This window comes from Procambarus clarkii, chromosome 48, assembly GCF_040958095.1.
Source record: "Procambarus clarkii isolate CNS0578487 chromosome 48, FALCON_Pclarkii_2.0, whole genome shotgun sequence".
NCBI lineage: Eukaryota > Metazoa > Arthropoda > Malacostraca > Decapoda > Cambaridae > Procambarus > Procambarus clarkii.
Window position 1 is genome coordinate 6,288,455 of NC_091197.1, and position 14,861 is coordinate 6,303,315.

At 39.1% G+C, this 14,861-nt stretch overlaps 1 protein-coding gene across 1 annotated transcript; it reads right to left on the minus strand.

The window, feature by feature from the left end:
• Positions 1–1,395: 1,395 nt before the first annotated feature.
• Positions 1,396–11,026, minus strand: Nedd8 (Nedd8 ubiquitin like modifier). Its single transcript, XM_045752744.2, has 4 exons — positions 10,884–11,026; positions 9,119–9,136; positions 5,498–5,610; positions 1,396–2,267 (listed from the first exon to the last, which is right to left on the minus strand). Exons 1-4 carry the CDS (start codon positions 10,899–10,901, stop codon positions 2,174–2,176), a joined length of 243 nt encoding a protein of 80 aa, XP_045608700.1. The 5' UTR covers positions 10,902–11,026; the 3' UTR covers positions 1,396–2,173.
• Positions 11,027–14,861: the final 3,835 nt, after the last annotated feature.

The window sequence follows — 14,861 nt, forward strand, 5'->3', positions numbered from 1 at the left end:
TGTATTTTTTTTTGTAATTTTTTGAACATTTAGGCAAAATAGGGTAAATCTAAGTTTCTATTTTTAAGTGATATTTTGTTATGAAATTAGTATTTCTAACTCCAGTTATATACATTTGTTTACATTCATTACTGTAGGAAAACATTGTTTCATTTACATAATTACATAATCAAGTTTTGTGTAATATTGCGTGTTAGTTTTTCATAACTTTAGTTGGATGTCATTAAATATTATTTGTTCACATTCAACACAAGAGGCAGTTACGGAGGCAGGCAGGCAGGCAGGCAGGCAGGCAGATACTAAATACATAACATGAACACACAATTTAACATAGAAATTTACTGATTTTAACAAATTATCTAAAATGTATATTTACACACATTAACCCAAATCTTATAAGTACAAAACTGAACAACTATAAGGTAGCCAGGTGGCAATTAAATTCTACCTGAAAAGTACACATTGGAACCTGGAGATTTTCCAAAGCGAGGGTGCATTGTATGTTAAACCTGCACTTGAAACTAACAAACAATCCCACATTAATTGTTCCTGTATCCAGTAATTTGCTCAAAAAAATAAACACTATTTCCAAACTAGCACACTGCAGTATTTAGAAATATCCTTTTAATTCAGCCTTATTTGTATCCCTTCTTTATTGCATACAAGTACAGTATACATTCAACATATTAACATCATATATATACCCTTTCATCTGTTTGTATACAGTACTTATTTTTTTTAACAACTGTACTTAAATAAATTTCTTTTTAACAATGCTTTTCTGTCTGGAGTAAATTCCACTTATCCTTATTTTACAGAACTTGCGATATTTTCTTTCAAACTGCAAGAATTGTTTAATTTGTGAAGACTGCTGGTTTGGTACAAGGATCACAAAAACAATTTTGCAGCACAAAATAACTGCATTTTACACCTGCTGGCTCTCTATTCAAAGTGGAATATTCCAATTTGCAGGAATGGAAATTTTGCTTTTGTTATGCACTACAGTACCTTCATCATCATATTGACAACCTGAATGATATCTAGGAATTCCTGAATATTCTGTACCATACAGTCCCAGTGGGCACAATATCCAAGAGCAATACCAAATCAACGTCATCAACGTTGATTTAACATTGAACCAACGCCACTCTTGGATTTGCACCCACTGGGGGTGCAATTACCACTCGAGTCATAATAACTCCCCTTGATCTTGTCAAATGCACTCCAAAGAACCACAAATTTCCCTTTGGTGAATCTAGTTGTTACAAAATGTAAATAATGTAGCTTTTCAAATTTTTTACTCGGTATACAGTTGTGTAAGCTTATCGAGAAAAAATACATCCTAAAAGGATACAGTAGTTTAGGCTTTCTCGCAGTACAGTATATGAAACATGATTGATTTATAAACACGATTTATTTTGAATTCCATAACATATAATAATGAAAGACAAATGTTGAAATGATCCTATCTAAAACTCCTTGAAAGTCATAAATAATATATTTCACTATATTCTTAAACCAGCAATTTGAGAACATGGTAAAGGGTGGGAAAAAACACACACCAAATGTTATGGCAGGTCATACCAAATTCCTTTACAGTGAACAGGAATTATTGCATGCTTTGAATGAAATACAAGACAAATAATTTTATGCTAATTATTCTCAGAATATACTTGTGTCTAAAGTGCTGAAAATGCATAGAGATTAACATTTTTATACACCGCTCAGGCAAAATAGTTCTCATTATGAAAACATTTTAACATGATTCTAGAAATCTTCATAAAAGATGTTCAATAACTTTATCTTAAACCCAATGCTATTATTAAGGCCAATTATAATGTTTATCAAATACATTCCATTACAGAGATCCATCAGTTGCAAAAATCACTGAAGCTATATAAGTATGCATGCACACCAAGATGGCTTTCGTTTGTTTCAAAATTAACGACATTTTTGTATATAAAGCAAACAAAAAATCTCAAGTGGCTTCGTAAGTGAAACAAAGGCCAAGCTCTGCTTCTCTAACTGGAAGCTGCTTTATAAGGCTCCTAGTACTCTTAAGCTTTTCCATAAATATACAGTATTTAGAAGTTGATGCACTCAATCTATAAGGAATGAAAGCAGAGCACAGGACACCAGAGACATATCTTAATCTTCAGTCAATCCCACTACCTTAACATCCACTACACCCTCCCCGGAGAGCCAAAACAAGATGAAGCACAGAGCCACCTTGAACTTTGTAGTCTGCTGCAGTTTTTTCATCATTCCTGAAATAGTACAAGGGGTTAGTTGACCAAAAAAAGTTCTTAATTTCCGATTTATAGTTCCTAGAAAATGAAGGCTAGCTTGGCAACATAAAAGAAATATGATTTTATAGTCAACAAGAATAATGGCCACCATGTGCAGATGATGAGTCACAATAACATGACTGAAGAATGTTGACCAAGCCACACATGAGAATATGAAAAGACGATGACTGCTTCCGTCCGTCCTGGACCATTATCAAGTCTATTGTGAAGAGACGAGAAAGGCACGGACATAAGTAAGGCAAGAGAGGCAAGGAGGAGGAAATCTTACAGGAAGATAAAAGCAAGGTGAAAGATAGGCATTATAAAAGGTATGTAGGGGTAATAAATGGAGTAAATGAAAATGAAAGAAGTAAAAGAAAGAGAAAAAGACTGGGTAGGAGTATGTTAGGTCATGTATGTTAGACAGTTTAAAACATTTGAGTATGTACTGTGAAAGGGAAGAGTCAACAGTTACAAAGCCAGGACTAGGGTTCATATTGGGTAGGTTGTGTATCAGAGCAGAGTCAACAAGACTGCGTCTGTGAAGAGTAGACAGGAAAGATTATTTTAGAAGATCAATCAACAGGAAGATTAGAATCCCTAACATCTCTTCTCATCTCCCTAATCCCTAGTCTCTCTCTTATGTCATGTTAGGGATTCTAATCATCCTATTGACTGGTCTTCTAAAATAATCTTTCCAGCCCCTGCTCACAGACGCCATCTTGTCGAATCAGCTCTAATACACAACCTACCAAACAAACCCGAATCCTGGCTTTGATGCTGTTGACTCTTCCCTTTCACAGTACATATTCAAATGTTCTAAACTTTCTATCAAACGTGACCTAACATAAGCCTACCCAGTCTCTTTCCCCTTTCTTTTACTTTCTCTTTTGTTCCCATTTATGCCTTTTATTACCCCATACATACCTTTTATTACACCTATCTTTAACCTTACTTTTACCTTCCTCTAAAATTTCCTCCTCCTCACCTCTCTCTTGCCTTACTTATGCCCGTGCCTTTCTCGTCTCTTCACAATCGACTTAATAATGGTCCAGGACGGACCGAAACATTGTCGTCCTTTCATCTTCTAGTGTGTGGTTTGGTCAACAATATAGCCACACTACAAGAGATGTCTGCTCTCACTCATGCAATCATTATCTTAATATATAATATCTGGCCTCTAGTGTTGCTGCAAAGTTTCTTTCCTAATCAAAATTGGATAATCAATTAATACTAGTGTTTCAATGACGAATTATCACCAACAGTATTTTAACAATCTTCATTGCACCATCAAATCCAAAAATAACTAAATCAGTTCACTAACCATTATTTATGCATCACGATAAGACTTTGATTTGGATAAGACTTGAAGCCAATAATAATGGTTAAAATTTTCTGCTAAAGACCATTCGTGTACAAACATTTTGATAACCAACTTATTAAGGTTTTATTTATATTATTATTTATTATTGGTTTTTAAGCCAAAAATTAGTGCACACTTTCTAATGTATTGCACTGCCTACATTCAATGGCTCTTCTGCAAATTATTTGTTTACTTTTACAATTATTGAATAAAGAATTTATGGTACAAGAAAAAATGTTCTTTCTACAGCAACACAGTTGTGAACACTTAAAAAATATTATGAGCATTAAGAACTGCACAATGTGGAAATGTTTATAACTTTACCCGCCAAACACACGACGAAACTACGATGTTGCTACAACGTTTTAACACGCTTTAACACCACCAAACTAAGTCGTAACAACCAATCTAGCAAGTTGTAACAACATTCTTATACGAGATTTCGAAACACTTTTTTTTTCCTCACTCTTATTAATCAAAATACCTACTTCAACAATAGTATTTAATGTTCCCTCACTTTATGGCCACAAATTCATCCCATATTTATTTGGATATTTTATATATACAAGAGTTCTTAATTTCTTGTAAAGCCACAAGCATGCATAACATTTCAGGCAGGTCCTTGATCTTAAATTTTCCCTGCAATATGACCCGCCAAATCGTTTAACAACCAGGTACTCATTCACTGCTGGGTGAACAGAAGCATAGAGTTAAGGATTAGCACCTAGTCAATCCTTCCCAGCCAGGATACAAACCCAGGCCAAATGATTTGCAAAGCGCTAAGCGAGTGTTTCAGCCACTGCGCCACGGGGACTGTTATGCAAAGCAGTCATATGCAATGTGCGTATGATGCATGGTATAAAAAAAACAAAATATGTAAATCACAAAAATGTAGGGGTCTTGAAACCTAACTTACAGCCAAAATTGCACTAGACCCCATTTGTTAATGTGAATTAGCCACACTGGGCATTAATCCATATACACTAACTTACAAATTCCCATGCAAACTTTAAAACCTTGTAATGAAGTACTTTCCAGCATAACTTTTTAAGCACACATTCCATTGCAGTACTGCAATGGACAAAATGTGGGCCACTGGTACTTGAGAACATTCATTTCCAAAAATTGTTACATTAAAATTTATGTTCCATGCTGACAAGGTTACAAAAAAAAAAATCTATCAATATTTGACTCATCACTGAATGAGAAGCCTAAGAGTTTGACTCACTTTGAACATGGTTATGGGCCTAATTGTGTTGTTTTGCCTGGGAATCAAGCCTAGTTGTAAGTCAGGTGCACTGCCCACCACATTGCAAGTCAATAAATATAGCAAAAATCCAAAAAGATTTTTCTAATATATATATCTAATTGCTAGGCTATCCTAATTTAAGGATTACACCCACTGATTTCAGCAACACAACTAACTAGCAGGGAACAATTGGTATAGCTCAAATGTTACTTGCTTAAAATATATTGGCACGTTACTGCCAATCCACCCATCTGTCCTGCCCTATTATAGGTTTATAATGCCAAATTTGTACTGTATTTTTATTTTGCAAACACATTATGTAAAGAATATTGTAAAAATGTATTTACCTAACATGACAATCAAAGTGCCCTGACTTAAATTAATGACGAGAATACACATACCACTCTACTACCACAATACAGTATTCTGATATTTTCACTTCAGATTTTAAATAAGCAATGTTGAGTAGTCCCACCATCTAGATTTTTATGCACAATTGGTTGCATAAAATATTTCAAGGGGCACATTCTAATTCACCGAAACTTTCATAAACAGCCATTTCACGGACAGCAGTTTGCTCCTGCTGCATAAACTTACATCTGTTTCCCTGAAAAGATGAGTCGTTGCTGAGGTGGAGGTATGCCTTCCTTTTCCTCAACTCTCTCTTTAATCCTCTCAACTTTGTCTGTTGGTTCAATATCAATCTCGATCTAGACAAGAAAAAAAGGATTTGATTACAGTATTCAGATAATGCTATAAAGAAATATTAATTTTGCATAAACAGGTATAGTATGGTGACTAATACAATACAGTAGTTAATCTTTCACAGTTGAAAAGATTTGGTTAGATTTTGATTAGAATTAGATATGCATTATATACCTAGACCTTAATCATTTTTAACACATACATGTATACATGTATGTGTCATACATACATACAGCGCTTGGGTGTCGTAGTCCTAAGGGTCCGGGTTCAATCCCTGGTGGAGGCAAAATCAAATGGGCAGTTTCTTTCACCCAGATACCCCCTGTTCACCTAGCAATAAATAGGTACCTGGGAGTTAGACAGCTGCTATGGGCTGCTTCCTGGGATGTGTGTGCATTTACTTAACCATTGCACTGAGCAGAGTGCAAAAACACTGCAAATTGACTTCCAGATGGATACTGATCAAGAACAGTGCCAATCCACGACAAAAGCATTGAAAGAAACACCTATAAGGGAAATGTTATCGAGTGTTCCTCGAAAGTAAAGAAAAGCGAGACATGTTCTAATGTGCAAATATCCCTTTACAGCATTCTACTGCGAACAATTTGATACTAAATTTATCGACGTAGCACGAAAATTCAGGCGGGAAAGCTGAAAAAGAGTGTGTTGTGTGCTTACGGGCAACGCTCAGCCGACCTTGCGATGGGTCGTCTGCTCGGCCAGCGAAGTGTTAACTATATAAATTCCACAAATTACACATTATTGAATAATATTACTGCAAACAACTAGATATAAAACCATTCACAAACACTGAAATAATTATGTAAAAATGTCTTTGTGCCAGCCCGACACATTTGCTGTCGGCCGCCAGACTGACCTTTGATTCTTGTTCTGTATATCTAAACTCTCGACACATGATCTTTGTGGTTCAGTTATGGTGCACAAAAATGTAGATAGCTATATATAACAAGGGTATATTGTGTAATAACAGCTAAAACACTGTTTGATTGATCTTAGAATATAATATACATGTCACATACATGAGCACCAATAATTTTGAGCATAGCAATGTTCCACACATTGAATTATATAAATTCCACAAATTCCACACATTGAATTATATAAATTCCACAAATTCCACACTTTTGAATAATATTACAGCAAGAAACCAGAGAAGAAACGAATGAGAGACATTGAAATAATTGTTAAAATTATATTCGCGGCAACTGCGCGGTCGAGTGTCCCCGGGCGCCTACTCACTCAGCGCTCATAAATTGCTCAATTTCTCAGTTCCCACGGCTAAAGTATGTCTCATACAATATTCTATTTTAGTTTCCCATGATCAGAAAATACATTTTAACAATAAGAGAAAAAATTTTGGAAATAATTTATTTTCGGCACACCACAGGGGCTGTCATATTTTAATGCAGTGCAGTGGTTAAAGTCTACACACATGAGTCAAAACACACATGTGAACCCAACACTAGAACTAAAACAAACATAAGCAAAGCTAGAGTCTAAAGGATGGCAAATGTTTACCTGGAAAACTGGGACCTGAAGGGTGAAGGCACCATGAAGACTACATGCGAACAAGGTCAAATGACCGAAGGGTTGAGACCATTCAGACTAGGAACTCCAAGAGCTGTCACCTGGAAGTGAGCTGAAGTGTAACTAGCAGGAAAATGACAACTACTGTGAACCTAGTTTTGAAGTTGTTCGTATTTACCATGCTGTTACCTATTTTGTTTCACTCTGCCTTTCTGGAAACTTATTCTCTTGGTTAGGGTGATCTAGCATCTCCTGCTCCTTGCACCTCTAGGTTTTGGCCTCTGGTCTCCTGCTAAGCTTTTCATGACTCGCAAGGGTCTGGTATGATGAGTGTCGAGTTATCCACTCTGTTAACTACAGTGAACCACTGAGGGAACCTTCCCAGAAACTAGTAGTTTCATGCAAACAGAATTGCAATCATAACATCATGAACAAAATGCCCAAGTTTATTATTTGTGATTTAATGCCTCTCATTACATAGATATGATCCAAGTAATACTGTATATACAAATAGTGGCATTTTCTTAAAATCACTTGTTGATATCAAATTATGTTAAACATGCACAAATAAATCCATTTCACTAAGAATAGTTAAAAAAAAAAAAAAAAAAAAAAAAAAAAAAAAAAAATTACTGTACTTGAGCCCTGATGAATTTGACATATCCAAATCTATTTTTGTTAAAGTTCCATTGAACCCTTTTCCAATCACATCACAAACAATATTGTGAATATTTATTATTAAAAGCATAAATACTCCTTCCTCCTGTTCATATTTTTCCAAATACGGACAGGGGTAGAGATAACTATTGTAGATGGCTGCGGTGTGTGACATGGTAGCATGTAGTTGCTGTAGGCAGGTGTTAACATATTGGTTATAGTCAGTGTAGCTTTGTGGAGAAGGGAAAGGGATTGCGAGCTTGTAAGTAGTGCTAATAGGTGAAAATAGGCAGGTTAGCAGATGGGCAGATGTGTCATTGGTGCAACATTTGAGTGGGCAGGGTAGTTTAACTTATGCCCAAGTGAGTGAACAAGTGGGGTATGGTTTTATGCTTGGGTGGGTGAGTGGGTATGTTTTTAAGCTTTTATGGTCTTATGTTTGGGTGAGTGAGTGGGTATGGTCTAATGCTTGGGGGAGTGAGTGGGTATGGTCTTATGCTTGGATGAGTGAGTGGGTATGGTCTTATGCTTGGATGAGCCTTGATGATATGGCATATGGAGGATGGGAATGAGAGTTGTAGCTGGGATTTCAGCAGGGGTGGGACTGGTATATGGCTAATGTTGGTGAAGTGGTAGGTGGTGCAGTGGTTGAATAGTAGTGGCTGGCTATCAAGTTAAATAGACAGGGTGATAAAACATTCCTAGTACCCTGTTTTCAATTCACAGTAATAATAATAATAATTCATTGCGTCGGGGGACAGGAAGCCAGAGTGTATCAATACATGTTAGGCTTGTATCGAGGTCCCCCTGCAAAGGTCAAATTACTGACTCCGCCCAGGATGCAACCCCGTAACAAGCTGACTAACTTCCAAGTGCCTACTTACTGCTAGGTGAACAGAGGCATTAAGTGAAAGGAAATGTACCCAACCAGTTCTGTCCTCCTTAGGATTTGAACCCGGAATTCTCGACTGCGCGTCGAGAATGAAACCCAACTGTACTACAGGGGCTAGGTAGTACAGTACCGGGGCCCTTTAACTACTGTATTATCAATTAGAACTAACATCAAAAAAGCTCCTATTGGGTCACACTGCCCAATAAGGAAAGTAACACTAGGTTTCAAGTCAATAAAGCATTCTTGAGATAATGAATGAAATCCTCAATGAAGGAAAAATTACCGAACTACTATCACACTCGCATCACGGGAATACTTTAAAGAGAACACACATTCATTAGGAATAATTTACTATCAATATAGTTTATCCAAATGATAAAAAGCAACATTTACATAAAAGAAAACAAAAAACTCACCTCCTTCCCAGTGAGGGTCTGGAAATAAATGGAAAAAAGATTGATTAAAAACTTTTAAAAACAATCACTTATCCAATGTAATTTCTATAGCATATGCTTACACACTTAAATACTGCATGTGAATATAAAGCAATATATAACACTTTGTATACAAATTCTCTTTACATTATATATACAAGTGATGAGGCAGATCACCATTCACAATGCCAGATCAAGAGCAATACAGTGGAACCTTGGGTGATGAGCAGCCCCATCTACGAGCATTTCAGGTACCGTGCGAGCCACTCGCAGACAATTTGTCTCGATTGATGAGCTTCCGCTCAGTTAACGAAATCACCACGTGGTGCAGTTCTCACAAATTCTCGGACAAATTCAAATGTATTTTTCAAGTTCAATTGAAAATAGTAAAACAAAACATTTATAATAATTGCATGTATTATAGTTACATTATAAAATGTCATATTGATGTTTTTCGGAGGTGGAACGGATTAATTTTATTTCCATTATTTTAAATGGGGAAATTCGTTTCGCAAGACGCGAGTTTCACATGATGAGCTCGGTGCCTGAACGGATTAAATTTGTTAATGTAGGCTCCACTGTATATCTACACAATACTCACTACAATCGTACAGTACTCGCAGACTCAATTATGAATCTTATTATGAAATGTCATCACATTCATCAACAAAATGAAACCTTGAAATGGGGACTTGCCAATTTATGCATACAACACACAACAAATAAACAGCATACTAAATTACATTATTTTTATTTCTATATATATAAGATTTCTTACATTCTTGTAAAGCCACTAGCACGCATAGCATTTCGGGTAGGTTCTTGATCCTAATTCTCCCCAGAATAGGACCTGCCAAATCAGTTTAACAACCAAGTACCCATTCACTGCTGGGTGAACAGAGGTTACAGTTAAGAATTGGCACCCAGTCACTCCTCCACGTCCAGGATACGAACCTAGGCCAAAGCGCTCGTGAAGCACCGGGCGAGTGTTTTACCACTGTGCCACAGGTATGTTAAAAGATCTTATATGACACACACAATATGAACGGGGAGATCACATTATATACTTCCTATGTCCCAAGAATAATGAACTGCGGATCCTTAAGATTAATGTCATCTCAGTGTGAATTCAAGAGGCCAGGTCATGGGAACGTTGATCCTCAGAATCACTGCGAAGTACAAACAAAAAAATAAAATAGGTACTGAGTAAACCAAATTCTCAAAATTATAATTTGTATAAACACTGGCTGTAAAAATTTCTTGTATGTATGTACCTTACCTAAATAAACATTTATTTATTTATTTATTTATTATTTATTTATAAAACAGGGGCTTAACACTAGAGGCAGCTGCAGGCTGGCTGTAACACTAGAGGCAGCTGCAGGCTGGCTGTAAAACTAGAGGCAGTTGCAGGCTGGCTGTAACACTAGAGGCAGCTGCAGGCTGGCTGTAACACTAGAGGCAGCTGCAGGCTGGCTGTAAAACTAGAGGCAGTTGCAGGCTGGCTGTAACACTAGAGGCAGCTGCAGGCTGGCTGTACAGAGTGACTATAGACCCACGGCACGATGGAGGGGGGACCTCTCTGCACAGTCACCGGCCCACCCCATCGTCAACCCCACCGTGTCCTCTCCAGTCAGGTGTGTCAACACATATGGGCCCCTCAGAGCCCTCTGGGCAACACACACCTGCCCCTCCTGCAACACCACCACCGTCAGCAGCTGCTGACGGGGTTGAGAGCAGAAATTACCTTGACTTTGATGAGCATGTTGTTGGTGTTGGGCGTTTGGGCTTCCTGACGACTGACGGGGCGGACTGTCTCCGGGTCGCGTTGTCGAGTCTACGGTACACCACGGGCCACATTGTATATTAGTCTACGGTACACCCCCACGGGCCCACACCGTATATTAGTTTACTGTACACCACGAGACACCGTATATTAGTCTACGTTACACCACGGGCCCACACCGTATATTAGTCTACAGTACACCACGGGCCCACACCGTATATTAGTCTACGGTACACCACGGGCCAAGAGTTGTTTAAAACTGTGTGTCAAGTAGCCAGGGAAGAGAAGATTAAAGAGCGGGAAAGACAATGGCTTGAGTTCACTAGCTCTATTGGACGGGAAACATCTGCAAGACAAGTGTGGGCAAAAATTCAGATAGCTAAGGGGGGCAGAGCTCGGCCTGCGGCTCACAAAGACCCCCAGGGTAAGGCTGAGGAACAAATTCACAAGTGGAGTGATGCAGCATCCTCCTCCTCTCTCCCTGCAGAAATCAGCAGGGAACAGCTCCTGCGACATGATGACAGAAGAATTAGGATAACAAGAGCACTGTCTAGTGATGACGAATATGGGGAACCAATCACAGCCTAAGAAGTAACGGGCGCTATGAAAAAGGGTAAAAGTACAGCACCTGGTGAAGATGGCGTCACCTACGACATACTCAATGCACTGTGTGAAGTGCCTGGGAATCCACTACTCCACCTGTTTAACAAGTCATTCCTAAGTGGAGTGTTGCCCACACAATGGAAACACGCAATAATTGTTCCCATACCGAAGCCTAATGACCCTGGTAATTACAGACCTATCAGTCTCGTGTCATGCACTTGCAAGATGCTGGAAAGGATCATCCTAAACCAACTGTTGCACAAAATAGGCAGGTTAAGGGAGGGGGTCAATGGATTTGTTAAAGGACGGAGCACAGCAAATTGTATAGTTAATTACTTGGCTAATGACACGGCTAGGTACTCTGTATTTGTTGACATCAAAGGAGCCTTCGACAAAGCACGGGGGATTGCGATCCTGGACGAGCTTGCATGCATGGGTGTCAAGGGGAGACTCATGAAATGGGTTGAAGACTACCTCACAGGAAGGAAAGCCAAGGTTTGCTTCAATGGAGCAGTCTACAGAACAATGAATATGGAACTCGGGACCCCCAAGGCGGAGTCTTAAGCCCTACACTATTCAATGTACTTATGAACGCCATTGCAAATATTGATTTTCCGGAAGGAACACAACAAGTGGGATATGCAGATGATGTCCTAATACAAGCTCCCACCTTGGGAAAAATTGAACAGTCCATTGAACTCCTTGGAAGGAAATGTATTGAGCTCGGTTTCACTCTCTCCACAAACAAGACAAAGGCATACTCCCATCACAAGCGGAGAGCAAATGAAGAACTGCAAATTAATGGTGTAACACTTGAATGGGTTGACCACTATCGGTACCTTGGCGTCACTGTCGGTTCTAACAAGGGAAAGAAAGAGGAGCTCAATCAACTCATAGGAACATGCAAAAGTCGACTCAGGGGCACTGAAAGCTATGACCTGGAATAGGACATGGAAGCCTCTATTGACGTGCTTAAAATGATGTACACAGCCTATGTGCGCTCCGTCATACACTATGCCGCACCAGTTCTGTGCACCTACTCCCAAAGCGATATGAAAAGGCTTGAAAGCATTCAAAATGAAGCCATGACAATCATTCTTGGAGTTCCAAGAACTGCCAAAACGTCTAATCTACGAGAGGAGTTGTCCCTTCCCAGTGTTAAAAGCAGAATTCAGGAGCTGAATGCTAAGCTTGCAATTAGGATAGCCAGAGATCCCCATTACAATGATATTGCTAAGAAAAAACTGAGCTCTGTGCTACTTTCAGGGGGAAACAGGAAAAGCAAAAAATGGCATCACAGATCAGTCTGCTACCTCGAAGAGCTTCACCTGCTTGAGCAAGCCCGTGAGCTCCTGCCTGTAGAGAGGTTACCTCCCTGGGAGGATGACTCATGCAAGATCATCATCAATGAAATGGCAACGAAAAAATCCAACATGATACCACAAGAAATGAGGCACAAGTATCTCGAGGAAATTTATAAAGAAGCCGGAGATGAACTAGATCAAATCTACACTGACGGGTCATCTAATCCTGTCAATGGCAGGGCTGGTGCAGCATACACGGTAATCAAGGATAATACTTTCCAACGCAGAAATGAAGAAAAAGCGCGTATTGAGAACTATGCCTCTTCAACGCAAGCAGAGCTAACTGCCATTGTTATGGCGTTAAGGTTTCTTGAACGGAACACTAATTGTGCAGTGATTTGCACCGATTCAAAAGCAGCACTGCAAAGCCTAAGTAAAAATCGGGCAGAAAATCTTGCAATAGTCGCTGAAATTAAGAGAGCTGTGAGAGTATTTACCAATCAGGGAAGAGTCATCAAGTTTCTGTGGATCCCCTCCCATGTTGGAATATGTGGGAATGAACGAGCAGATGTGCTGGCTGCTGAAGGCGCTGAAGGAGACCATATTGAATACTTCATACCCAAGACTCAACTACAAATTAGAGGTATTATCAGGCAACATCACCGTGACAAGGTAACTGAGGAAAGGAGGATAGAAGCACAAACCAGTGAATCTGTACGATGGTACAACATGGTTGCAGCTGGCAATCCCAGGCTATTATGGCCGAAGAGGAGGAGGACGAGGGAGAGAATCAGTAATAGCGAGAATCCGTCTTGGATACAAATATCCATGGAGATTTGGAATGGAAACAACAGTTGATCAGCGAAGTTGCAAGAATCTGTGGTGAGAGTGATGGACACCGCCTTGACCACTATCTACGTGAATGTGAACACCTGAGAGACATTAGGAATATGTGTATAATAATCAACCCCACATTGTTTGAGTTAGGAAAACACTATTTGTCAAATATTGATACTGTTCTTAAAAGATTTCCCCATTTTGCACCCGCAAGATAACGTAAGCTTTTAAGGGTTGATAGATGTTAATCTTCTTGTTTGAGGAGCTGTTCACTTAAGACAGTTAAGCAAGTCCCAGCTGTGTCTGGGTACAAGTGACAGGATGAACAACCCAGCGGGTTTTATTCCTATTGGGGAGTGTTGTACATGCTGCTATGGCGGTATGTCCACTCACAAGATGAGTGGCGCTGCACAATAAACTCGCCCCTCGGGGCAAAATTAAAAAAAAATTTAAACCATGAGCCCACACTGTACATTAGTCTACAGTACACCACGGGCCCACACCGTATATTAGTCTATGGTACACCACGGGCCCACACCGTATATTAGTCTACGGTACACCACGGGCCCACACCGTATAACAATATTACACTTTGATGAGGCAGATTGATGAGGAAAAGGACCTTGGAGTCAGAAAAAACTGCAGTCATTGAAAAAGCTGCACAACAAATGCTGAAGCTCCACTAAAAAGCTCCAACCAAACCCTAAATATAGTCAAACGATTCTTTGACTAAAAAAGAAAAGACAATAGTTATTCAACTGTACAAATCTCAGGTACTCACCCATTTGTATTATTGAATCCAAACAAGGAGACCTTGTTTGAATTCAATAATCCATCACCTCGTCGTCAAAAGGAAATATCTACTTTGGAGAAAAGGCGACAAAAATTGGATAAGGGAGTACCTAAGTAACAGAAGACAACGAGTCACTGTGAGGTGCGAGGTCTCGGATTGGCGTGACGTCACAAGTGGAGTCCCGCAGGGGTCAGTCCTTGGATCAATACTGTTTCTGATATATGTAAATGATCTCCCAGAGGGTATAGAATCGTTTCTCTCAATGTTTGCTGATGATGCAAAAATTATGAGGAGGATTGAAACAGAGGATGATAGTAGGAGGCTACAGGACGACCTAGACAGACTGAATGAATGGTCCAACAAATGGCTGTTAAAGTTTAACCCGAGTAAATGCAAAGTAAT

Excerpts from the sequence above, each read along its gene's own strand:
- Nedd8 (XM_045752744.2), bottom strand. Across the intron at positions 2,268-5,497 it reads ATCTTTTCAGGGAAACAGAT|GAATGATGAAAAAACTGCAG; the intron begins GTAAGTTTATGC and ends GTACTATTTCAG.